This window comes from Neovison vison, chromosome 1, assembly GCF_020171115.1.
Source record: "Neovison vison isolate M4711 chromosome 1, ASM_NN_V1, whole genome shotgun sequence".
NCBI lineage: Eukaryota > Metazoa > Chordata > Mammalia > Carnivora > Mustelidae > Neogale > Neogale vison.
In genome coordinates this window covers 45457343-45482776 of record NC_058091.1, presented here as the reverse complement: position 1 = coordinate 45482776, position 25434 = coordinate 45457343, and the positions used below count along the sequence as shown (strand labels likewise).

General features: G+C 41.2%; 1 protein-coding gene across 2 annotated transcripts in view; it reads left to right on the top strand.

Moving 5' to 3' along the window:
* MRAP2 (melanocortin 2 receptor accessory protein 2) overlaps window positions 1-18689 on the top strand; it is a 49118-nt gene extending 30429 nt beyond the window's left edge. For both annotated transcript variants that reach the window (XM_044236477.1, XM_044236485.1), the window contains exons 3-4: window positions 3853-3952; window positions 18230-18689. In XM_044236477.1, coding sequence (XP_044092412.1) covers window positions 3853-3952; window positions 18230-18623 — 494 coding nt within the window. In that variant the 3' untranslated portion in view covers window positions 18624-18689. The remainder of the gene's footprint in view (window positions 1-3852; window positions 3953-18229) is intronic.
* The last annotated feature ends 6745 nt before the right edge of the window (window positions 18690-25434 follow it).

Genomic DNA, 25434 nt, shown 5'->3' with positions numbered 1-25434 from the left:
TGGCTCTCGTATCCTGAATCCTCTCGTTCAGTTAGTATTAATCCTTGTTTTTCATACAGCCAGGAGATGGAAAGGTCACAGTTAATTCTTAAGAGGTAGAAAGGAGGGAACTGGGATCGGGTAGTTGGCCCTAGTCTGACCCTAGAGTAGAAAAGATAATCATGGTGAAAGAGCATCCCACCAGTGAAAGCCACGTTGTTGTCAGCTTTCTTCTCTGTTTCATTCCATTCACCATCTAGAATTCCCCTTGACAATTTACTCTACCCCTTTATTATAATGAACTCTAAATAGTTCAGTTTCTAGACAGAACAGAAGTGGCCGCTGGGCTCTGTTAGAAACACCTTAGGAAAGCTTCTCTTGGTTTCCTTAACCAGCTGGCCTCACTGGAGCTTTACTCTCTATAAACCTTTATTTTGAATCCTCCTCAGGGAGGGGTGCTTTGGAGAGGGCCAGGTTCTCTGCTTTCCCTCTTTGACTGCCATGCCCATGTCTATAAAACATGGTATATAAATAAAAGTGCAGGAGAGTTTGGATATGCCTGGGCCAAGATGGGGACCTCTGATATTTCCTGAAAGGGGTTCAGGGTTAAAAAGTGCCCTAGGGTCAGGCCATGTGACACAGGATGAGGGAGAGGAAAATTAATGGAAATAACTAGAGGAAGCAGAATTCTGTTTGAAGAGGAATGTGAGTAAACAGAGCCACTCGAGGCATATTGTGATAGGATATGTAGATGCCATTTTATCAAGGAAGCATTTGGAAATGCCGTTGGACCACTGGCATTCTCAAGTTCTAACTATCTCCCTGATTCTCCCTCACTTGCTCCCCCTTGACATCAAGGAAGGGCTGTGACTGTCTCATGCCGCACAGTATTGTTGCCTTTTGATCAGCTCCCTGGGGTGCTAGGAAGGCAGAGGGAAGGAACTAGGCTGGATTAAAGGCACCCCTCCTCCATCTCTGCCCACCCTGAGCTAGAGAAGCGAAGAAGTAAAGGGGACCCAGCCATTGTTTGCAGGGCAAAAACTGTCCTAATGTGAACACCTTCCAATGTGAATCAACGTGACAAGTTTTAATTCTCAACTGAGAACTTCAGTATAATTCTTGCATTTACTTTAGAATTTGCTTTTGCTCTGCAGGCCGTTGATGAAGTACAGCATGCTGAACTGTCATTATCAGTGTGGTGGGACTTCCCAGGCTGTGCCCCCAGGACTGACGTGTTATTCTTGAATGTTGGTTGCACTTATGTACACGTGTTTTTTTGGTATTCATCCTTTTGTCCTTTTTCGGCTTCATTTCCACTATGTTATAAGGCAAAGTCTACAATTTCTATTGCTTTGGCACTCTGAGTCCAAGGAAAGATACATTAGTTTTGTGTCCAGACCACTGAATGAACATGGTTGAATAAAAATGAACTTCAGGGCAATCCTATATGTAGAATGAAATATGAATTATTTAGAGTAAATTGCCGATCTGACTTTTTAACTTTAGAGAAAGGGCAATACATGATTTAATTAGAATGGTGCTTTGCACTGAAACACATTAAATGTTTTTTTAATTTAATGTGGCTTTTTTTATTTTCTAAGCATTCTCACTGTGATCTCATGTAGGGGAACTTCTTAGAACAGGTCAGAAAATGTGAACTATTTTTTGTCATTCTGACTGATGTGAGGTGGTGAGGATGTGGAGAAAGGGGAACCCTCTTAAAATTGCTGGTGGGAATGTAAGCTTGTTTGGGCAATCTGGAAAACAGCATGGCAGTTCCTCAAGAAGATAAAAACAAGCTACCCTACAACCCAGCAATTACACTACTAGGTATTTACCCGAAGGATACAAATATAGTGATCTGAAGGGACACCTGCACCCCAATGTTTATAGCAGCAATGTCCACAATAGCCAAGACAGGGGAAGAGCCCAGATGAATGGATAAAGAAGATGTGGTGTCTATATACAAAGGAATATTACTCAGCCATCAGAAAATGAAATCTTTCCATTTGCAATGACATGGAGGGAACTGGAGGGTATTATGCTAAGTGAAATAAGTCAATCAGAGAAGGACAGTTATCGTATGATTTCACTCATATGTGGAATTTAAGAAACAAAACAGAGGATCATAGGGGAAGGGAAGGAAAAATAAAGTAAGACAAAATCACAAGAGACTCTTATCCTTAGGAAACAAACAAGGTTGTTGCAGGGGAGGTGGAAGGGTGAGGGCATTAAGGAGAGCACTCAATGAAATGAGCACTCGGTGTTATATACAACTGATGAATCACTATATTCTACCTCTGAAACTAATAATGTACTATATGTTAATTAATTGAAGGTAAATTAAAAATAACTTTAAAAAAGAAAGAAAATGTAAAATGATTCAATTTTGGTGCCTTCCCCAGATCTGAGACCCTAACATGTATGTGCCAGTTTTTGTAGACTAACCAGTCTCATCCCTGTCCCAAGGATGTATACTTGTGACTATTAACCAAGATAAGATCAAGGAAGGGCCCTTGTAGAGAAGAATAAGCATGTTATGGGGTTCGAAGGAGGGAAAAAACACATCACTTAGGGAAGTTAGTCCAGGCTTTGTGAGGAAGATGGTATAAGGAGTGGTCTTTTTTTTTTTTTTTTTTAAGATTTTATTTATTTATTTGACAGAGAGATACATAGTGAGAGAGGAAACACAAGCAGAGGGAGTGGGAGAGGGAGAAGTAGGCCTCCTGCCAAGGAGCCCCATATGGGACTCCATCCCAGGACCCTGGGATCATAACCCCAGCTGAAGGCAGACACTTAATGACTTACCACCCAGGAGCCCCAAGGAATGGTCTTTGAAGGATGGATAGACTTATTAGCTCTATGTTGGGGAAAATTGTTCCAGCCAGGTGAGGATAAGAGCTCCTGAAAAGGTGTGGATCTTAGGAAGTTATGGCTAAGAATTAAGGTAAATACAGGGACACAGTGTTCCCTTGTCTAATTGGAAACATGGGTTTTAAAGTACAGGTAAGCTGAGAGAGATTGATGATCATTTTAACCGTAATAGCTGGCAAATATGGGGTACATTTTTCTCAGATGCCAGACATTGTAGAAAGTGCTTTACGTATGGAATTTCTTTTAATTTGGAAAAGGTCAGGGCTATTTTTGTCAAAGAGTTTTTTTGTTTGTATTGCTTTGTTTTTGCTTTGCTGAATAATTTTTCATGAAGGAACAACATTAACAGAGTTGTCATAAAGTGGGTTCATACAGAGATGAGACAGAGGGAAAGATACAAGATAGGGAGAGCACTCAGAAGGTGATTTGTATGTTCTCCTCAAGAATTAATGAGGACTTGAGTTATTCCAGTATGAATTTAAGTGAAAATACAAAATTGGGTTGGTTTGAATGAGAATTAATTTTCTTTTTTTAAGTAGGCTCCATACCCAGCGTGGGCTTGAACTCACAACCTTGACATCAAGAGTTACATGCTCTACTGATTGGGTCAGCTAGGTGTCCCCAGAATTTATTTGAAGTTTCGTATTGCAATCTCTGCTAAAAAAGATATTTTCTAACTCGGGACACTTAAGTGGAAACTTAAGGACCTAGATGATCTACCGTCTTTCTGGGGTTTTTTCATTAAGATATGGAAAAAAAGAGTCAACAAGGCCAAAGTCTCTCAGAGGCATCTTGGGACAGAAACCCTGCAGCACACAGGATGTTTCCTCTCCCTCATTCCTTACATCTTATCTGTCCCCAGTTGACTAATGGGTCAAGATTGTCTTATCATATTGTTAACTTTCTTCTCTTATTTCATGTAATGAAAAAATCATATTCCTTGAATGTTCAAGTTTTAAGCTGTTATGAAATGCTAATCCCAGTATTAACTGTTTACAGATTCCATTGTGATTGGATTTTGGGTTGGTCTGGCTGTCTTCGTGATTTTCATGTTTTTTGTGCTGACTTTGTTGACCAAGACAGGAGCGCCACACCAGGAGTAAGTTTGGGTCTTTCCTAAATATCTATTAAGCCCCATGGGAACTAAATAAGTAGACATACTGTCCAGGGCTGGGGTTACTTCCAGTGGGGGAAGTAGGGGTTGGTTGTGGATTTACTGTCTGTACCCAGTTGCCTTTGGGTGGAATAACCTTCCTCCTGGCACTTCGCCTCTTGGCCCTGGGGCTTGTTTTCAAGAGGACCCTTGTGAACCTAGGTTTCACAGTGATCCAGGCCTGATTTTTATTTTGAAATGTTTATTAATTAGGTTGTATTTTCTCCTATTCCCAGAAGAATTTGGGTGACTTATGAGACCAAAAATAGTGGGGAAGAAAAAAAGATAGTAGCAAAATGGGATGAAAACCAGTTATTTACTTATTTATTCATTTATTTTCATTTATTCATTCTATAAATATTTTCTAGGTAACTATGTGCTACATATTATACTAAGTGACAGGAAGTTAAAATAGGAAAGTCCTTTTGTTCAGTAACTCACTGTTTAGCAGAAGATAAATTAGTTACTAATTAAGAAAATGCAAGAAAATTAGAGTATGCTAGGATCTATATTAATCTATAATGTAGTTTTTAATTAAATTAAAAAGAAATTTAATTAATTAAGAATTAATTTAAATAAAAAATATTTTTATTATGTTATGTTAGTCACCATACAGTATGTCATTAGTTTTTGATGCAGTGTTCCACGATTCATTGTTTGCATATAACATCCAGTGCTCCAAGCAATACATTTTAAAAAAACATTTCAAGGAGCAGAGAAATAGTTACAACTGGGTACTCAGTTGAATTATTGACAATAAAACAGTGAGTTCAACACTGAGCTTCCTTGAAGCTAGGATAAAAAGAGAAACACCAAGAATTATATAATTCTCAGGGCAGGATAAAGAACATTTGTGTTGGGCCTTGGATTTATGGAGGAAATGATTACATGACTCTTAAAGAACATTGCGTAACATCAGAAGGTGATTTTTCAGTTGTGGATTGCAAAAAACTCAAATGTTTTCGAGGATTTTTATTATCCCAACTCTTCAAACAAAGCAAGAAATAACATATGTTGAATACCTTTTTAGTCAGTCCCAACCAGCAGAGATAGCACACTCCATATAGGTAATTGGAAGAGCTTTCGATGACAAGACTGTCCCCAAGTTGTGGGCAGATGGAAAGATAATCCGACAGGACAGTGCGGGGTCCCCCAGGTGACCAACACTGAGGAACAGGTACCAACCACCCTAGATCTGAAGAGGACCCAGGAGTTCCGTGAAAAGGGTGGCCAAAAGGAGCTGTGACTTTGGGTTGAAGGACAGAGCTAGCCTGATGGGACCCATCTCAGGGAGGGACCTCAAAATAAATACCAAGTCCTTATTTTCTTTCTTCCTTCCACCTCTTACCATCGCTCTCCATTGGCTGACCACAGGGGCACAGCCAGCAGCCGGTCTCCTCCAACAGAGGCCAGTTTTCTCAGCCACAGAGCGCACAGCAGCAGGCAGAATGGCAGAGAGCGGCCTGGGAAAGTAAATGGAAGAAATGTAGCACATATCCTACCATTTTCCATCTAGTCGCCCTCCTACTCCGCATAGCCTGGCAACAGGATTCTCCCCATTGTCGTATCTCCTCACACTCTCTCCCGTGGCTGTTGTTCAGTCTTCAGCCTGCACTTGCGCACTGTGACAAGTTCCTGGGGAAAGGGAGCGATTCTGCTCTTCACTCAGCTATTTTCAGACATTAAGGTGCAGAAAAAAAAAAAAAATTAAACACATTTTAAATGAAAGGAAAAATAACATTTATTGAAGCCTAGGGAGACAGCTGGTTGAGAATCTCTTTAACAGCCACTGAAAAACCACTAAAAAGACAGGGAACTTCCCTTTCTTCTGTGGGCTCATAAAAATCCGTACATGCCTTTGCTTCTGTTATACTGGTCCAGAGAATTTGAAGATAGGGTGTGGGTTGCAACAGTGGTAAGAAAAGCAGAGGACAGACTTAGGTTAGGGAACACCTCATGGAGTGGTCAGTGAACAGCAGCACTGTGATCTTCCTTTTCTTCAAAGGGACAGATTTTCGCAGGACTGTTGGGATGTGTTTTCTTGATATAGGACGCACGTGATCTTTACGCTTGAGAACGCCCTACCCACAAAGAAAACATGACTTACGTCATGATTAACTTTATACACCAAGCTGTCGAGGCCATGATACCGAAATATTTGATCAAATACTATTCTAGGCATTTCTGCATTTATGTTTTTCATTGAGTTAACATTTAAATCAGTAGACTGAGGAAAGCAGATCATCCTCCGTAATGTGAGTGGGTTTCATCCAATCAATCATTGGAAAGCCTCCCTTGAAAGAGAATGACGTCTCTCAAGCAGAGAGGAATTCCCACTGAAGATTGCCCACAGCCTCACTCTGCAGCTCTTCCCTGGGGCTCCAGCCCGCCGGCTTACCTGGCAGATTTTGGACTTACTAGCCTCCACAGTCCACGTAAACCAGTTCCTTAAAATAAAAAATTAAATTAAAATTAATTAATATATTTAAATAATTAAAATAAATCTCTCTCAGACACACAAACACACACACACTCTCTCTCTCTCTCTCTCTCTCTCTCTCACACACACACACACACACACACACACACACACACACTCTGGTTGTTTTGTCTCTCTGGAGACCTCTGATCCATCTCCTTAATCTGTCACAGTGACCCTGGGTAGCTGAGACTCGTTTCCAGTCTTTCAATTGGCAGTTCAGTCCTCCTGCTAGCTGGGTTTTCTTTTCTTTTTTTTTTTTTTTAATTTATTTATTTTCAGAAAAACAGTATTCATTATTTTTTCACCACACCCAGTGTGGGTTTTCTTTTGATGGTGGTTCTGATTAATCTCAATGAGAGAAGAGCGGCTATTGTAACTCTATGCTTTTTAATGAGGTTAAGGAGAAAGTCTAACCTTTTTTTGACTTCAATAAATGGATCAGCCCTCGGGGCCACATTGTAAATGCTTTTTTGAGTCTGCGGCAGTATAAGACATGGCGTTTGGTTGCTTTATATCATAATAGAAGCCGGAAAGAAACAGACATGAGGCAAAAATCCCTGAGTGGATCAGTTAAAGAGGCTTTTAGATCTTAGTAAATTTGATATTCATTTGGCAGAAATTTTCTCTAAAGGAGACATTATTTTTTTCCACTTGGTCAGCTTTAATCTAAAACAACCAATTTAAGCTTCCCTGTGTCATAATTAGGCATGGAGGAAAGAATGATAAATCACTGAGAATAATAAGAGCTTTTTAAAAAATATTTACCATGTGCTAGGGTCTGCTAATCCCCTTATTTTTATAATCTCACTAAGTCCTCACAGAAAGATGAAGTAAATCTTTTAGGCATTCCAACTTCACAGATGAGAAAAATGAATCACTTGTCTGACGTCTCACAGGTAAAAACAACTATTGGTCCAGGCCTCCAACACAAACCTCTTGGACTCGGAAGTTCTTGTTATTAACCACTACATGGAATGATCTCGTGTTGGTAATTTTTAATCTCTTCCTTCTCCAGAACTAAAGATACTAGCAACCAATCACATCTGTTTCCTTCTGTCACTTATTGGACGATGCGTGTGTTCTGGAGTCAAACATTTCTGGATTGACTTACTGAGACTTTGGGCTGGATTCTTAACCTCTCCTGGCCTGAAATTCCTCTTATATAAAAATAAAATAGGATCTGCCTCCTAGGATTATTATTATTATTATTTAAAGATTTTATTTATTTATTTGACAGAGAGAGAGACTGTGAGAGAGGGAACACAAGCAGGGGGAGTGGGAGAGAGAGAAGCAGGCTTCCAAAGGAGCAGGGAGCCCGATGCAGGACTCGATCCCAGGATCGTGGGATCATGAGCTGAGCTGAAGGCAGATGCTTAACAGCCAAGCCACCCAGGCACCCCTGCCTCTGAGGATTATTGTAAAGGCTCAATGAGCTGACACCTGTGGAATGGCTTGCACAGGCTGGATTCACGTTGGTACTCAGAGAAGGTTAGTCCCTCCCTGGCTTGCTGGTTGGAGGTCCTGCTGAGAGCTGCGGGTCTTGGTAAATAGGAAGAGGGAGAGCAACAAGAAACCCATGCTCCCATGGGACAGCCAGGCCCTAAGCGTTCACATTTTATCTGCACTTGGGAGTTCTCTACCCCAGCCTCATCTTGGGTGTGTCTCTCAGGCAAATGGTGGGATGATTTTAGAAAGGAGGCTAAGGAGAGAGTCTTGGTAATTGGTCAGAAGAACTGATGTGTCTGCTTTACATATCAGGCTCTCTGCGTGGTTTGTCACAAAGAACAGTTACTTACTCAAGTAAGATGTCAGGCAGCATCCTTTTGAAATATGACTCCGACACTCTGGTTAATATCCCTCATCGAGTCTGCAAGTTCAGATTGGACTAGTGCTGAGTTTACTGCTTAATTCTGTCTTTCTCTCCGTGGAGGTATTTCAGGCCAGGATGTGCATCTCCTTAAAAGTAATAAGACGCAAGGATGGTAGCTACCACAACCCATGCTTCTCATCCTTGTTCCCATGCCCACAAAGACATCACTAATCAGCTGTGCTATCAACCTACAAAGCTGAGACTTGGCCTCAGAATTGTTTTCAAAACATCACTTTGGGGACACTTGGGTGGCTTAGTCGGTTGAGCATCTAACTCTTGATTTTGGCTCCACTCGTGATTTCAGGGACCTGAGATCAAGCCCTAAGTGGGAGTCTGCTCGAGATGCTTTCTCTCTCCCTCTGCCCTTCCCCTACTGTGCTCACATGTGGGCTTGTGCATGCTCTCTCTCAAAATAAATAAATAAATCTTAAAAAAAAAATCTTTAAACAAACAAACAAAAACAAAAAAATATTTAAAACAACAACAACAACAAAAAAATCAACCCAAAACACCCCTTTGGGCAGCCATCAAGAATCAATCATAGTTTACTCAAGAGAATATGTGTTTGCCATCTCTGGCTGGACCTTCATTTAACAGTGTTGGATGGTGGGAGTTGAGATCCATTCACTACACAGAGCCAGTGACATCACAATAACATGGACAAGTTGTTTCCCTGAAGATTTCACACTGGGATCATATCAGCATAAGAACTTCAATTCTGGAGTCACTGGCTTCTCAAGGGCTTTGGCAAAGAATGGGAATGTATAATAATCAGACGAGGTAATGAGACGCTAACAAACAGCTCCTCAGATCTTGGTATGACACAAGACACGGTTATTTCTTACTCAAGCTGCATGTTTGCCGAGGGTCAGCAACAGGTGGATAGAAGCTTCTCGGCTTGTATCTGCAATGTCTCCAGCACTCAGCCTCCTGGGTTACTTTAACAGGGAAGGGCATCTGCAGAGATCTCACAACCGCCCTTCTGCTCTTCAGCCAGGAAGTGGTGCACATCCCTTCCTCCCAGCAGCTCATTGGCCAGAACTAACCATACCCACGCACTGCCCAGGCTGAGAAGGGTAATCTGTGGGCCCAGAAGAAGAGAACCAGAACTAGAGAACACTACTAGTAAAGTATACTGCAGAGGAAAAAAGGACTATTATAAAGCTGACATCACCTTTCTTAAAAGCTTTTAGGCCCAAGAAACAGCTGTAATGGGGATTATTTTTCTTATGGAATATTTGCTGCTGTGTGTGGGGGAGGGGATCCAGAAAATTCCCTCTTACCTGGATCCTTTATGGACGATGAAGATAAAAAACCATTTCCTCCTGCTTTCTCAGCTAAGGGGCCATTTACTGTGTGTGATTTCTTGTTAAAGCATTATAGCCCCATTATCATAAATCTGCCAGAGAGAGAGTAACAGAAAAGGCTTGGATCACATTTTTATGTCGACTGTTTTGGACTTCCTAAAAAAACTATCAAACCCCAGATATTATATGCCTCAAATACCCTCCTTTTGTAGCCTTTCCTAAGAGCACCTTGTCCAAGTGGGGATGTTCTTCATTTATGAGTGAGTGCAGAATTGTTTGTGTGTGACCTTAGAGAAATGGAAATTACATTTTATGTTGAATTGCAATTTACCCGAATATGGCACCGCTAAAAGATGGGTACAGTGCACCTAAAAGCTTATAGCAAGAAAGTGTCAGTGCTCAGTATTTTTGACAATGACCAAGGTCCAAAGGAACTAGCTGGCAAGGTGCAGACATGGTGTGTATTCCTGAGGAAGCCCTGACATTTCGTGAGGTCTACCACCATTGACAGGTAGAAAACCTATGTCATGTATCAGATTCAGTTACTCTTAATTTCCCATCAGTTAAGTGGTGCTTATTGAGTGCACAGCTGTGGCTTGTTCAGGACTCTGCGGAGGGTTGTTGTAATGCAGTGAACTCTTTCTTGCCCCCAGAGAGACTGACATCTTCCTAGTAAGTGAGAACTAGCACCTATAGCCACCAAAAGGCACGTCCACACCCAGACAGAAGGGCCGGCACCTCTAGGGTTGTTACATGAGAGAAAGCTTTCAGCACATCTCCGTAAATATTAGTGGTTATTATTGTTTTCTCATTAGTTGTTAATCACAGAGATTTCACTCTTTGTAGGTCATTGTTTAGCTTAACGCACCTGTAAAAGACCACTGGGAATGACTTCTGAAAGTCCGGATTGCCCACCACTTTTCCTGAGCAAGGCAAACCTGAAGACAATCGTGGGCATGCTAAGACTCAGCATAGCAGAAATACTTCATTTGTAAAAATTGTAATAAATCTGGAAAAGTCCCTAGAGGAATAACCTGGAGCATTATAGGTGTTTTCCTTCTCCAAATGGAAGTGAGAGGTTCTGTCCACCTGACCTGATTTATCTCTTGGGCACAGAGGAAGGAGCACTGTACTTAACACTGGGGGAGGCTGTGTCTTTCATGGGAACCAGGGCTTCAGGCCACCTGCAGACACAGCTGTTCAGAACACTCACTGAGGCTCTAATGACTTCGAGGCCTTTCAGGAGATGCAAAGATGGATAAAATACAGCACAGCGGTGTAGAGGAGAAGGGCTGTGCATAAATAGCTCTTCCATGAGCCAGGAAGAGATGCATCTTGTTAGTGAAGTACAGCAGGAGGGAAGGACTCTGTCCTTCCCATTGGGAGGTCAGAGAGTCTCCCTAGAGACAGTGACATTTGTGTTGGACGGTGAAGAAGATATCTGACTTTGATGGACAGAAGGGCCCATCAAGCAGGAGGAACAGCACAAGCAAAGCACAGACACAGACAGTCCTGAGCGCATCTGGGGATGGTCAGGTGCCATTCGGCTGGACTGTAGGGTTAGCAAGGGGACTCTGGTGGGAGAGCACACCAGGAAGACTGGTTGATACAAGGGTGGGGAGTCTGAGCTGACCAGGTGGAGAGTCTGGGGAGCTGGTGAAAGTTTGTGAGCTGGGGAATATCATAGGAATAATGGCAATCAGTGCAGGTACCAAAGGACTGGGTGTTAGAGGCTCTCTGTTCAGGTATAGAAAATTCCCCAGGGGCAGGGAATACATGACCAAACCCATGGGGAGAAGAAGGAAAAAACCAAGAATCAGAACAGTCTGAACAGTCTCTTTATTTTGGCTTGTGCAGTTTAGTAAGGTTGCAACAAATAGGTTAAGTCTCAGTTGCATTTTTTTACAAGATGAAAATGAGGAATAACAAACTCTTAAAACAAAGAAATGAACAGGATTTCAAGGCTAAGTGTCCTATCAGAATAAACTATTGTAATTTTTAAACAGTTAAGATGACACAGGAGAACTTCTCTTGAACACACTAGCTAGATCATCAATTTCATGATGACAAGATCTAGAATAGGTAGGAATGGAACAAAAACAATAAAAAATGCTAAAATTATTGGTGATTCTAAATTTTCTGACAAATTGTCTTGGTTTGTTCAGGCTGCTATAGAAGAGTACTGTAGACTAGAAGGCTTATAAATAATATAAATCTGTTTCTTATGGTTTTGGAGGCTAAAAGTTCAAAGTGCTGGCATATTCAGTATCTGGCTCACCAGATGGTAGACTTCTCACTGTGTCTTCACCGTGTCTTCACATAAAGCGAGGGGTCTTGCTTGAGGCTCTTTATAAGGACACTAATCCTATTCATTAAGGTTAAATATCCTTTACCTTTGCTAGATTTCAACATAGCAGTTTTGGAGGGACACAGACATATGGCCTATAGCACAAACATTCTTCAGTGTTTTCTCTTTTCCTTGTGAGAGCTTAGGACATGGTATTAATTCCTAGTCAAGTAAACATCTCAAAGTTACTCTTCTTTCAGTGTTTCAGTCTTTGAAGCTTCTGGCTGCTGGCTTTAACTGTAATTTGAATCAAGGTAGAATTTAAGATGTTTGGCCCTTGTATTTTTTCATTTTCCCAGGTGTAACCAAAGCCATAGGAGAATGAGTTGACTTCACACTCTCCTAATTGATCTAATAGGTGCTGTAGAGCATCATTTTCCCCTATGCCAGCTTCATTTGAGAGGATGAGAAAGTCAGAACTAGCTCTCTTCTCTTTGGGAGACCCATAGAGCAGTTCCCCAGACCATCCACAGGCTGGAGAGTCATCCTTAGCCATATGGCACATGTTTCTTTCCTAAAAATGAAATTAAGACACATCCAGCTGCAAACTACCCCCTACCTAATTAGTGAGAATCCTTTGATATTCACTGCATTATATACATAAGAATATTTTTGGGTGTGACCATGAGGGCTAGGCTGCTTTAAAAAATAGGGAACCGCTGAGGGGCAATATTTTCACTGGCTTTCCTTAAAGCCGTTCTTACCAATAAGTGGCGGGAAGTCTTCACCATGGAACTTGAGCCCCTATAGCCTTCAAGCCTGGCCGGTTATAAAAATTGCAAGATGTTCCTTTTTAGTAGATCTATGGTATATGAGTTCCAGGGACCTATGTGGGAAGGCCTCATGGAAGACTATGGACCAGAACTTGAGGATGTACAGAGCACTGCAGGGGACAGAGACAGGGTGTTTCCCTTCACCAAAAGTTGGTGCTGGGCAGATATGAATGTGACTACTTTGTGGGACCACCTGTATCTCTCAATATAGAGTCCACACTCAGGATCTCCCTATTAATAGGCCATCTCTTAGTAAGGCTCACTTGTTCTTACTGAATTGGGTATGCTACCCTTGAATTAATGTCTGCCCCTATAAGAACTATAGAAGAGGTCTCCTGCCAAGGCAAAGGTTGATTTAATTTCAAAATCTTTTCATCATTCATTCATTTAAGAGAAATTTATTGAGCAGCTACTGTATGCCTAGTAGTGTGCTAAGTACTGGGAACATAGGCAAGAAACATGCAATACCTGCCCCCAAGAGGTCATAATCTTAATGGGGGTTCCAGACAAGAAATTAGTATAATATATAGTGAGAAGACAGATGGAGAGAAGCACCCAATCCTTGAGAACATTCCAACTCAGACTGGAGGAGACTGAGAAGACTTGTAGAATGATGTGGAACCATATATAATTCATGAAGGGCCAAGAGATGACAGACTGGTGGGTTCCAGTTCCAGTAGTGGCAGAGTAGCTTGCTTTACATTACCTTGGCATCTAACCACTATAAAATTTAGACAAAATGTAAATTATGAATATTGGAAGGCATTGGAGTCTAAATATTGTCAGACAAAATGGAAGGGCTTTTGGCCCTTGAAAGGAGGAAATTTCATTAATTTATGTCTTTGGTTTTATGGCTTTCCACCTGAAGTCTTCCAATTACAAGCATGATTTACTTTTCCATAAACTAATGTCTTCCTTAATTCCATTTGTAGTGTTTTAAAACTTTCAGTGTATAGGTCTTATACATCCTTTATTAATTTTTCCCCAAGTACAGTCATACCCTCTAGATAGGGTAAATTTGGTTCCAGACCACTGCAGTAAAGCAAATATTGTAATAATGTGAGTTAAATGATATTTTTGGATTCACAGAGCATATAAAAGTTATGTTTGCATTATACTGTAGTCTGTTAGGTCTGTAATAGCATTATGTCTAAAAATTAAGTGTACATACTTTAAAAGTTCTTTATGGTCAAAAAATACTGCCGTCTGAGACTTTAGCAAGTAATCTTCTTGTTGGTGGAGGATCTTGCTTTAGTGTTGATGGCTGCTGGATGATCAGAGTGGTGGTTGCTGAAGGTGGGGATGGCTGGGCAATTTCTTAAAGTAAACATGAAGTTTGCCTCATTGATTTACTCTTCCTTTCACAAACGATTTCTCTGTAGCATTCATGCTATTGTTGTTGTTTTTAAAGATTTTATTTATTATTTGTCAGAAAGAGAGCGAGAGCACAAGCAGGGATAGCTGCAGGCAGAGGGAGAAGCAGGCCCCCTGCTGAGCAACGAGCCCGATGGGGGACTTGATCCCAGGACACTGGGATCATGACCTGAGCTGAAGGCAGACTCATAAGCGACTCTTAACTGACTGAGACACCCAGGTGTCCCAGCATTCATGCTGTTTGATAGCATTTTATGTACAGTAGAACTTCTTTCAGAATTGGAGTCTGTTTTCAAACCCTGCTGCTGCTTTATCAACTAAGCTTGTGTAATATTCTAAATCCTTTGTTGTCATTTCAACAATCTTTATAGCATCTTTATCAGGAGTTGACACCATCTCAAGAATCCAATTTCTTTGCTCAACCATTAGAAGCTCCTCATCCTTTCAAGTTTGGATCCCCAGTCCCATCTTCAGCTCCACTTCTATTCCAGCTCTCTTGCCATTTCTACCATATCCGCAGTTACTTCCTCTACGGAAATCTTGAAGCTCTCAAAGTCATTCATGAACATTGGAGTTAGTTTCTCCCAAACTCCTGTTCATATTGATTTTTTAAACCCCTTTTTATAAATCATAAATATTTTTAGTGGCATCTAGAATGGTGAATGCTTGGGAGGTTTTGACTTGTCTTTACCTAGATTGCCACAGCAATAGCCTTATGAAATGTGTTTCTTAAAAAGTAAGATTTGAAAGTCAAAATTTCTCCTGATTCATGGGCTGCAGAATGGATGTCGTGTTAGCGGGCATGAAAACAACATGAATCTTGTTTCTGTAAATGTTCATCAGAGCTCTTGGGTGACCAAGTACATTATCAGTGAGCAGTGTTATTTGGAAAGGAATCTTTATTTTGAGCAGTAGGTCTCAACAGTGAGCTTAAGATATTCACTAACCATGTTGTAAACAGATGTGCTGTCATCTAGCCTTTGTTGTTCCATTTATAGAGCACAGGCAGAGTAAATTTAGCATAAACTCCTTAGTGCCACAGGATTTTCAGAATGGTGCATGACAGTGACGTCAGTATAAAGTCACCAGCTGCATTAGCCCTTGACAAGAGAGTCAGCCCGTCCTTTGAAGCCAGGCATTGACTTCTCTTCTCTAACTATTAAAGTCCTAGATGGCATCTTCTTCCAATAGAAGTCCGTTTCGTCTGCACCAAAAATCTGTTTATTGTAGCCGCCTGCATTAATGATATCAGCTAGATCTTCAGGATAACTTGCTGCAGCTTCTACCCCAGCACCTACCACTTCTCCCTGCCCTTTGATGTTATGGAGATGGTTGTTTTTCCTTAAACCTCATGAGCCAACCTCTGCTAACTTCAGGCTTTCTCTCTGAAGTCTCCACACCTCCCTCAGCCTTCACAGATTTGAAGAGAGTTAGGGCCTTGCTCTGGATAAGGCTTTGGTTGAAGGGAATCTTGTCGCTGGTTTGGTCATCTATCTGGATCATTAAAACTTCCTCCATATTGGCAATATGGCTGTTTTACTTTCTTACCATTGGTGTGTTCACTGAAGCAGCACTTTCAATTTCTTTCAAGAACTTTTTCCTTTGCCTTCACAACCTGGTTAACTGTTTGGCACAAAAGGACTAGCTTTTGGTCTGTCTTGGTTTTTGATGTGTTTTCCTTGGTATGCTTAACCATTTTTAGCTTTTGATTGAAAGTGAGAGATATGTAACTCTTCCTTTCAATTGCACTTAGGGCCAGTGGAGGGTTATGAGTTGGCACAATTTCAATATCATTGTGTCTCAGGAAGTAGAGAGGCCCAAGAAAAGGGAGAGATATTGGGAAGGCTGGTCAGTGAAGCAGTCAGGACACAACAAGTATCAGTTGAGTTTGCCATCCTGTGTGGGCGCAGTTCGTTGTGCCCCAAAACTAATTAAGAGAGTAACATTAAAAATCACTGATCACAGATCACCATAACAAAAAGTAATAATAATAAAAATGTTTGAACTATTGCAAGAATTACTGAAATGTGACACAGACAGAAAGTGAGCAAATGCTGTTGGAAAAATGGGGCTAATAGACTTCTCAGACACAGGGTTGCCACAAACCTTCAATTTGTAAAAAACACAGTATTGTGAAGTGTAATGAAATGAAAAGCAGTAAAATGAGGTTTGCCTGTGTTCTATTTTTTTGATGCTATTGTGAATGGAATTTTTTTCTTATGGTCTATTTCTGTGTCTAAGGTAAAATGAAAGGGAAGTCTTTTAAACGACAGTGGTGGATCAACTGGATAAACTTAAAAATGAACCTTGATCCCGATCTCAACATGCATTATATGCCCACAGTAAAAGCTCCTAGAAGAGCTCTATCCAAGAGAACTTTTATGATGTTGTAACTATTCTCTGTGCTGTCCAATTAGGTAACCCTGGGCCATGTGTAGCTACTGGGCACTTGAAATGTGGATGATATAATGGAGATACTGAATTTTATTTTACTTAATTTAAATTTAAATAGTCCCCTGTGGCTAGTGGTTATTATATTGGACACCCTACTTCTAGAAGAAAGCATAGAAGAATATTGTCATGAATTTAGGGTAGGCAATTATTTCTTAGAAATGATATAAAAAGCACTAAATATAAAATTTAAAAATTAATAACTTGAGATTAACTGAAATTTAAAGCTGCTGCTCATCAAAAGACATCTTAAAAATGAAAATGCAATCTGAAGGGAGACAAACCATAAGAGGCTCTTAATCTCACAAAACAAACTTGGGAGTTGCCAGGGGGGAGAAGGGGAGGGAGAGGGTGGTTGGGTTATGGACATTGGGGAAGATATGTGCTATGGTGAGTGCTGTGAAGTGTGTAAACCTGGTGATTCATAGACCTGTACCCCATGGGGTTAATAATACATTATATGTGAATTAAAAAATAAAAAAATTTTAAAAAATAAAATGCAAGTCACAGATCAAGAGAAAATGTTTGCAGTACATTTGACAAAGGACTTGTATTCAAAATGTGTTATGAAACAATCACAAATTGGTAACAAAAATAAACAATCCAGTTTTTTAAATGTGCAAAAGGCTCATATAGAAACTTCACAAAGAAGATAAACCAATAGCCAGCAAACACATGCGAAGGTGATCAACATTGCTAGATACTAGAGAAATGCACATTCAGATCCTGACAAGATGCCATTTCTCTCCCACTAGCGTGACTAATTTGAAAAGACTGACATCATCAAATGTTGACAAGGATGAGGAGTAACTGGAACTCTCATACTTTGTGGTAGGGTTTAAAATGGCAGAACCACTTTTGGAAAACTGCAGTTTCATAAAAAGTCAAGCATAGATCTACTGTGTGACCCAGTAATTCTACTCTTAGGTATTTACTCAAGAGCAATAAAAATGTATAGCTACAAAGAAACTTATCCAGAATGTTCTTAGCAGCCCTAAGCACAGCAGTGCCAAATTGTCAACAACCCAGATGCCCTTTAATTGAACAAATAAACAAGTTGTAATATACTTATATGATGAAATATCACTAAGCAAGAAGGATAAACTATTATTATATGCAACAACATGGATGAATCTCAAAAAACCATTACACCAAGCAAAAGAATTCAGGCACAGGAGGCTATATATTGTATCAATTTGTATGAATGTCAGAAACAGGCTAAACTAGCCTGTGGTGATAAAAATCAAAATGTTACCTATAGGAGGTGGAAATTAATGGGAAGTTCAAGAATAGACAAAGCTTATCAATAGAAATCAAAATCAAGGCAGTGTTTCCTAAAGGGGATAGCAACTGAATGGAAAGAAACTTTCTAGGAGAGTATTCATTTGAAAGAGAAAGAGAGAACATGTATGCAGGGGGACAGTGTGATGGTGCTCCCTGATGGCACAGACACGCTGATGGCAGGGCCCGATCTCATGACCCTGGGATCAAGACCAGAGGTGAAACCAAGAGTCGGACACTGAACTGACTGAGCCACCCAGGCACCCTCCAAAACCATGATTTCTGAATGTGACTGAGCTGGTGTGTAAAGCAGTCTTATCTTTTCCTTCTCCTTACAGCAATGCAGAATCTTCAGAGAAGAGATTCAGAATGAATAGCTTTGTGTCAGACTTTGGAAGACCACTGGAGCCAGATAAGGTGTTTTCTCGACAGGGCAATGAGGAATCCAGGTCTCTCTTTCATTGCTACATCAATGAAATGGAACACTTGGATAGGGCTAAAGCTTGTCAAGAGACCACAGACCTTGACAGCAGTGTTCAACTCCAGGAAGCCATTAGAACCAACGGGCGGCCAGAGGAGGAGCTGAACAGGCTCATGAAGTTTGACATCCCCAACTTTGTGAACACAGACCAGAACTCCTCCTTTGGAGAGGATGATCTTCTGATTTCAGAGCCACCTATTGTTCTAGAAAATAAGCCAGTTTCCCAGACCTCACACAAAGACCTGGACTGAGAAACTACTCTGTAAAGTGTCTTCCTGAAGATGTTGGGTGTGTCTTTGTAAAGCAAGAAATCTCCATTCACCAGAATTGTTTGTGTGGGTGGGTGGGAGGGTTATGAGAGACAGAGACAGGAAGAGAGAAGAGTCCCCTCAGAAAAGAGCTGAATAAGCTGAGTCTCTGTGCCTTTCAACACAGTTCAGGCTTCTTGGGGAAAAAAGTTTACACAGTCTCATTCTCCTTGTTGAAGAATTTGACCACATACTCTGTGTCATTGTTTTTGAGTGGGGGTTAGCATACTGCATTTCAGTCTGGCCCTGCTACTACCATGCTCTACCTTTAGCAAGTTGCTTTACCTCTCTGGGCTGCCACGTGGTTAACTATATGTGAGGAATCTGGAGTAGGTGATTCATCCCAGCTCTAATATTTTGTGAATTTGAGACTTTGTATCCAGAAGAGGCTGGGGTGTTCATAAAGCAGTGTAAGCTAGGGGACTGCCTCCTATCTCTTGTAGGATCCCCCATGTCTGTCCCTTGGGGGGGATGAATGCAATCCTTAACTGAATCCAACTTTTATCAGGGGGCTAAGCCTCTGTGGGGATGTCAGAAGACTCATCTCAGTCACTGTGGCCAATATTTTTGTTGGTTGTACTGAATTAGCTCTTCTGAGACCCTCTGACCACCCATGCTAAACCCTACAGATGACAGCTTCGTCCCTCCTCTCCTAGAGTGAGTACCAATCCATAGTACATTGCATGACATTCCTGTCCCCAGAAATGTAGGGAAGGTTGTCAGCTGAGGTGGTAAATGGGTTGTAAATTCCCCAGAAACAGATACCCAGAGTAACTGGGTGTGACACAGAGTTAATTTCATGAAGGAGTCCAATCTGCACGCGGTATTGGGAAAAACTTGGTTTTGCATACATGGTTGCATGCACAGCCAGCTGCTAATCTCTGGGTGGCATTTTCATTATGAATTTGCTTACCACCTGTCTTGCTTAAGCTAAAAAATAAATGCATTTGATTGCACAGGAATTTTCTCTGGTTCTTTGTTTTCACACATCCAGATTTTTCATTTCCTTTAAAAATTATCCCATGTTTCTAATGCTTCCTAATTTCGATCATCACGAGGAGCCCGTGGCCTGAGTCATGCATCACATTTCATTTATTCTGCTGAAAGAAATCCCTTTGCCACAATATTTTTTGAGGAAAATATTATTCTTTAAGACTCTAACATCACTCAGTAGAACAAGTGTGGAATACTTCTTTTAATTAACACATTCTTACAAATAGATGCTTTCTATTAGCATTGAAGAGTGCTGAGTCTATTAACTTTAACTAATATGAATATTATTATTCATAATTCAAGCAACCAAATATAAACCATGGGCTGTTTCTTATTTCCTAAGCTTCAAAGCTATTAAAGTGGTATCTTATTTAGAACTAGATTTATCAGTCAAAAGGCTGAAGAATATTCCTAGAAGTTAGATAAATACCCATGACCATACCATCATTTTTATTAACTGAAGGTCGAGAACTATAAAGGGTCTGAGATTGAACCCTCCTGCAAGCTATTGAGTTAGCCTAGCCCAGATTTGTGGAAACTGGCAAAAGACACGAGATTCCCAGCTCAGAGACAAAGAACTTCACAACAGAGAAGTGGGCAGCATGGCCTTCACGTTCATGTTGGTTCCTGAATTTATTTCCTATTGCTACTATAGCCAAGTACTAAAAACTTAGCTTATTTCCTTGTAGTTCTAGAGCACAGAAGTCCAAAATCAGGGTCAGTGGGCTAAAATCAGGGTCATCAGGGCTGTGTTCCACCTGAAGGCTTTAGGGAAAAATCCACTTCCTTGCCTTTTCTAGCTTTCAGAGGCTGTTCCCACTTTGGCTTATGGCCTCGTATCACTGCCTCTTCCACTTCGGATTTACACCTCTGTCTCTGACCATCCTGCCTCTCTTTTATAAGGACCCTTATGATTGCATTGGATTACCCATGATAATCTCCCATCCTGAGAATCTTAATTGTATCTGCAAAATCCCTTTTGTCATGTGAGGTACAAGGATTGGGACATGGACCTATTTGGGGGACCATTAGCCTACCACAGTCTTCCATTTGACCCCAAATATTCATGTGCATCTCACATGCAGAATACATTCCCTTCATCCCAATGCCTCCCGTGTCATCCACTCAGAGTCCAATATATAGTCTAAATCTTATTAGCTCAAAAGTCTCAATCTCATCATCTTTTTAAAAAAGATTTATTTTTATGTATTTGTTTAAGAGAGAAGGCACAAATGGGAGGAACAGAGCAAGAAGGAGAGAGAATCTCAAGCAGACTCTGTGCTGAGCATGCACAGAGCCCAAGGAAGGATTCAATCTCATGATTCTGAGATCATGACCTGCACTAAAACCAAGAGGCGGATGGTTAACCAACTCTACCACCCAGGTGTCCCCCCAATCTCATCATCTTCATCATCTAAGTCAGGTACAGTTGAGACCTGGGTGTGATCCATCTTGAAGAAAAATTATCTGTGGGTCTGTAAAGCTACAGAATAAATGATTTATTCCCAAAATGCAATGGTGAGACAAGCCCACCATACTAGTTATAGACATTACTGTTCGAAAAGGGAGAAACTATGGGGCGCCTGGGTGGCTCAGCAGGTTAAAGCCTCTGCCTTCGGCTCAGGCCATGATCTCAGAGTCCTGGGATTGAGCCCCACTTCGGGCACTCTGCTCCGCAGGGAGCCTTCTTCCTCCTCTCTCTCTCTGCCTGCCTCTCTGCCTACTTGTGATCTCTGTCAAATAAATAAATAAAATATTTAAAAAAATAAAAGAAAGAAAAGAAAAGGGAGAAACTAGAAGGAAAAGGAGGAGTCACCGATCCCAAGCAATTTTGAAATTCAGCTGGGCTGACTCCATTTGGTTGCAAGTCCTGGAAATCATCCTCTATGGCTCATGGCTCGTGGCTTCTCTTTGGGCCTGCAGCTCTGTCCTTGCAATTATCCTTACTTCTTCTTCTTTTTCCTTTTTCTTAATAAATTTTATTTTGATAATTGTAAAAAGAAAAATCAGGACCAAAACTAAAGGCAAATTAAAGTGTTCAACTATATACTCCTTATATAATAGAGATTTGTAATTTCCAGGCCCTCTGGGGGAAGAGAGGCCCAAAGGGCAAAGGGGAAGGCAACAATGCCATCACACAATTCAGTCACTCAATCAGAAGAGACATTGGTAAGAAAGATCAGTGGGCCTCTGGACGTGAAGAAAGGGAGAGAAGAGCAATAATTTTGTCACCCAAAACTCAGTCCATCTTGAGGTTAACAGAAATAATGGATGACCTTTAGGGAAGAAAAAAAGGAGATGGTGCCTAGCATGAGGAAGAAGACATAACCAGTGAGTAAGGGGTAGCCAAAAAACTCTACTGTCTGACATGTTGGAGCACGGGGCATAGTAGAAGATGGAGTAGAGGAAGATGAAGAGCCCAGTGGAGCCAACACTCAACACAGATGGCCACCACCAACACAGATGGCCACCACCAGCGGTAATCCTCCCCAGACAACTGGAAGTAGGTGAGCGCAATGGAGATGCCCGCCCCAATGTTCAGCAGGATGGAGAAGACAAAGAAGAGGTTGCCATACAGAGTGTACTGTTCCCGCCCCCAGACTGTGCCAAAGAAGTTGTAGAGCTTCACAGAGAAGGCACGGGTGGGTCACTGTGGAAAGTGGGTCTGGTCCACACCCAGCCCTGGAGTGCCTGGCTCCATGGGGGACTCTTCTATTCATGACTTGCCATGCTCATTTCAAGGACATCTGCCCTCATTGGTTGAGAGCAAGCATCCTTCCTTTTTCTTGAATGTATTTATTATTGAGTAGTTTATCCATCTGTTTCCTGCATGTAGAATTTTGGGGGTCTGACAACCTTCTTTCATCTTGTCTTCTCTCTGTCCATTAAAGCCCACGTTGGCAGTGTTACAGCAGGTATCATCTTCTCAACCCACTGTGAGCCTCTTCAAAATGTCCCATGTATCTGTTGCATCAGACAGGAGGCACAGATTGCACCACAGAATCATTCCCTCTTGAGGCAAGGACATGACCTTTCGTAGCTCCAAGCTGTTCAGGAGCAGGCGGCTTTTGCTTTGACCAAGGGCCATTCTCTAGAGAAGGGAGCACAGGTGGGCCAACACCCCTAGCAGCTGGGAATGACACACAGTCTAATAAAGGAATCTGGGTGGGACACTACCAGCACCCTTATAAACAGTAACAGATGACCTCTTTGGGGCACTAAGCAGCCTCTGTGCTAACTTTTTTTTTTTTTTTTTAAGATTTTATTTATTTATTTGACAGAGAGAGATCACAGTAGACAGAGAGGCAGGCAGAGAGAGAGAGAGAGAGAAAGAGAGGGAAGCAGGCTCCCTGCTGAGCAGGGAGCCCGATGCGGGACTCGATCCCAGAACTCTGAGATCATGACCCGAGCCGAAGGCAGCAGCATAACCCACCGAGCCACCCAGGTGCCCCGCCTCTGTGCTAACTTAATTTTTGTAATGCTCCTATGAGAATGCTCAACACAGAGGCTTACATTTTTGTTCCTGTTAAATATAAGTTAAGTCAGGTTACTTCTCTGCTCAAAAAGCTGCAATGGCTTCCAGTTTCACTCCACAAAGAAGCTAGAGTTACAGTGACCTCAAAGCTTTCCACCCCCATCCCCCAGCTGATCTGATCTCATCTACTGTTCTTCTCTTGACTCATCCTGCTCCAGCCACAGTGGTCTCCCTTGAAGACATTAGACATTCATCTGTAACTGGGGGGCCTATTGCCCTAGCCATTCTATCTGGGACATTCTCCCTCTACATATCCACCTGGCCCACTCCCTTATCTCTTGAAAGTTTCTCCTCCAGTGCCCCCTGTTTGGGGTCAAATTGTAACCCTTCCAGACCTGCCAAAATCACATGTTGAAGTCCTAATCCCCCTGAGAATGTGACCTTATTTGGAAACAGGGTTTTGCTGATGTAATTCATTAAGATGAGGTCATGAGGGTGGGCCCCCAGCCAATATGACTTGTGTCCTTATAAAAACAGAACATTCAGACACAGAGACACGCATAGGAGGAAGATAATGTGAAGAGAAATCGGGAGAGTGCAAGCCAAGGAGAGAGGCCTGGAGCAGATCACCCCTCACAGCCTCCAGAAGGAAGCAAGACGAATCTCTGGTGTTGAAGTCACCAGCTTGTAGAACTCTGTTGGTGTCCTAGCAAAGTAAGAGCCCCCTCCTCAGTGTTCTGAATGAGGCGGACACTGACCATCCTTCCAGACTGGGCACTGCATTCCCCTTGTTCCTGTCCAGCACCCCCATCTCCCTGATCACACCGTTTTTCTTTCTCTACAGTATATCCAGTTTACATGGTTATCATGTCTGTGGTTCTCTGTGATCCTCCTGCTACAACATGGGCTCCGCAAGGGTAAACCAGTGCCTGAAACACAGTAGGCAGTCCATAAAAATTGGCGGGCGGGAGGGAGGGACTGTTCTGTAGATCTGCTTTACAGGCAGAACCACCAAGGCTCTGGGCGATCCCGTATATTGTTCAGATGCAGAGCTGCCGAACGAGGACCAAACTGGGTTCTAAGAAATTGAGGACCTGTGGAAGGCTTGAATGGTCCCCTTCCTAAAGGTTACTTTTTATCTGTTCTTTTTTTTCTGTCTCTAACTTTTGACCTCTTTATGCATTCTTTTTAACCTTCAATCTGTTTTCAATTTCAATTTTGGTTTATTTCAGGGAAACGGATGAAATCTGTAGATCTTTTAACTTGCTCATTTCTTCCATCTAAACATGTTGTGATTATGGATGATGTTTTATTTCTAGCATCTTATTTTGTGATTTCTATTTGCTTTGCTCTGCTTTTCTCCTCTTTTGCTTTATCTCACACAGCTGTGGTCAAGAGCGTGGGGTCTAGAAATAATCTTTTGGGCTTGGTTCCATTACTTGCTAATTAGCAAGTAATTGTGCAGGCGTAACCAGGGTACCTAACCCATTTGAGACTGCTTCCTCATATACAAAAAGGGATAACATTCACCTAAAACTTTGTGAGCTTAAAGTGATAAAACATGGAAAGCACTTAAAATTGTGATTGGTCTATTCTACATGTTCCATTGTGGCTCATTTACTTTTATTCTCTCTCTTTTTAAAATTTAATTCCAGTGTAGTTGTTATTACTCTCTTTTTAAATAAGTATTTTATTTTTACATTCATTCATTTGTACATTTATTTAAAGTATTTTAGAGATTATTCTTCGATTTTAATGAACATATGTGATACTGAAAGTTAAAATTTGTTGTTTAAGCACTTACTGAATTAAATTTATGGATCAAGATGTGGGGCTCTATCCCAGGACCCTGGATTATGACCTGAGCCAAAGGCAGATGCTTAATGACTGAGCCACCCAGGTGCCCGTTTGGCTCTTTCAAAAAAAAAAAATTTGATTTGTTCTTTTCTCATGAGGTCCTGATTGTTTCATTACATTTACTATTATATCTATCTATCTATATATATAGATATATATAATATATATACTATTATATATATATTATATATATCTTTATCTATATATATAAATATATTTTTAATGATTCAGCCATACTCATTTTATACTCTCTTTTAGGTTGTTTCATAACTTCAGGCTTGGGAATACTAATCATTCTGGGGTTTTTTGGATTTGCTACTTCTTGCTGCCAATTGTTTCCAGCTGTTCTTTGGTGTGTGTGTGAGTGTGTGTGTGTGTGTGTGTGTGTGCGTGCACGCAGTTGCATGAGATTCCTTTCATTATTTTTTT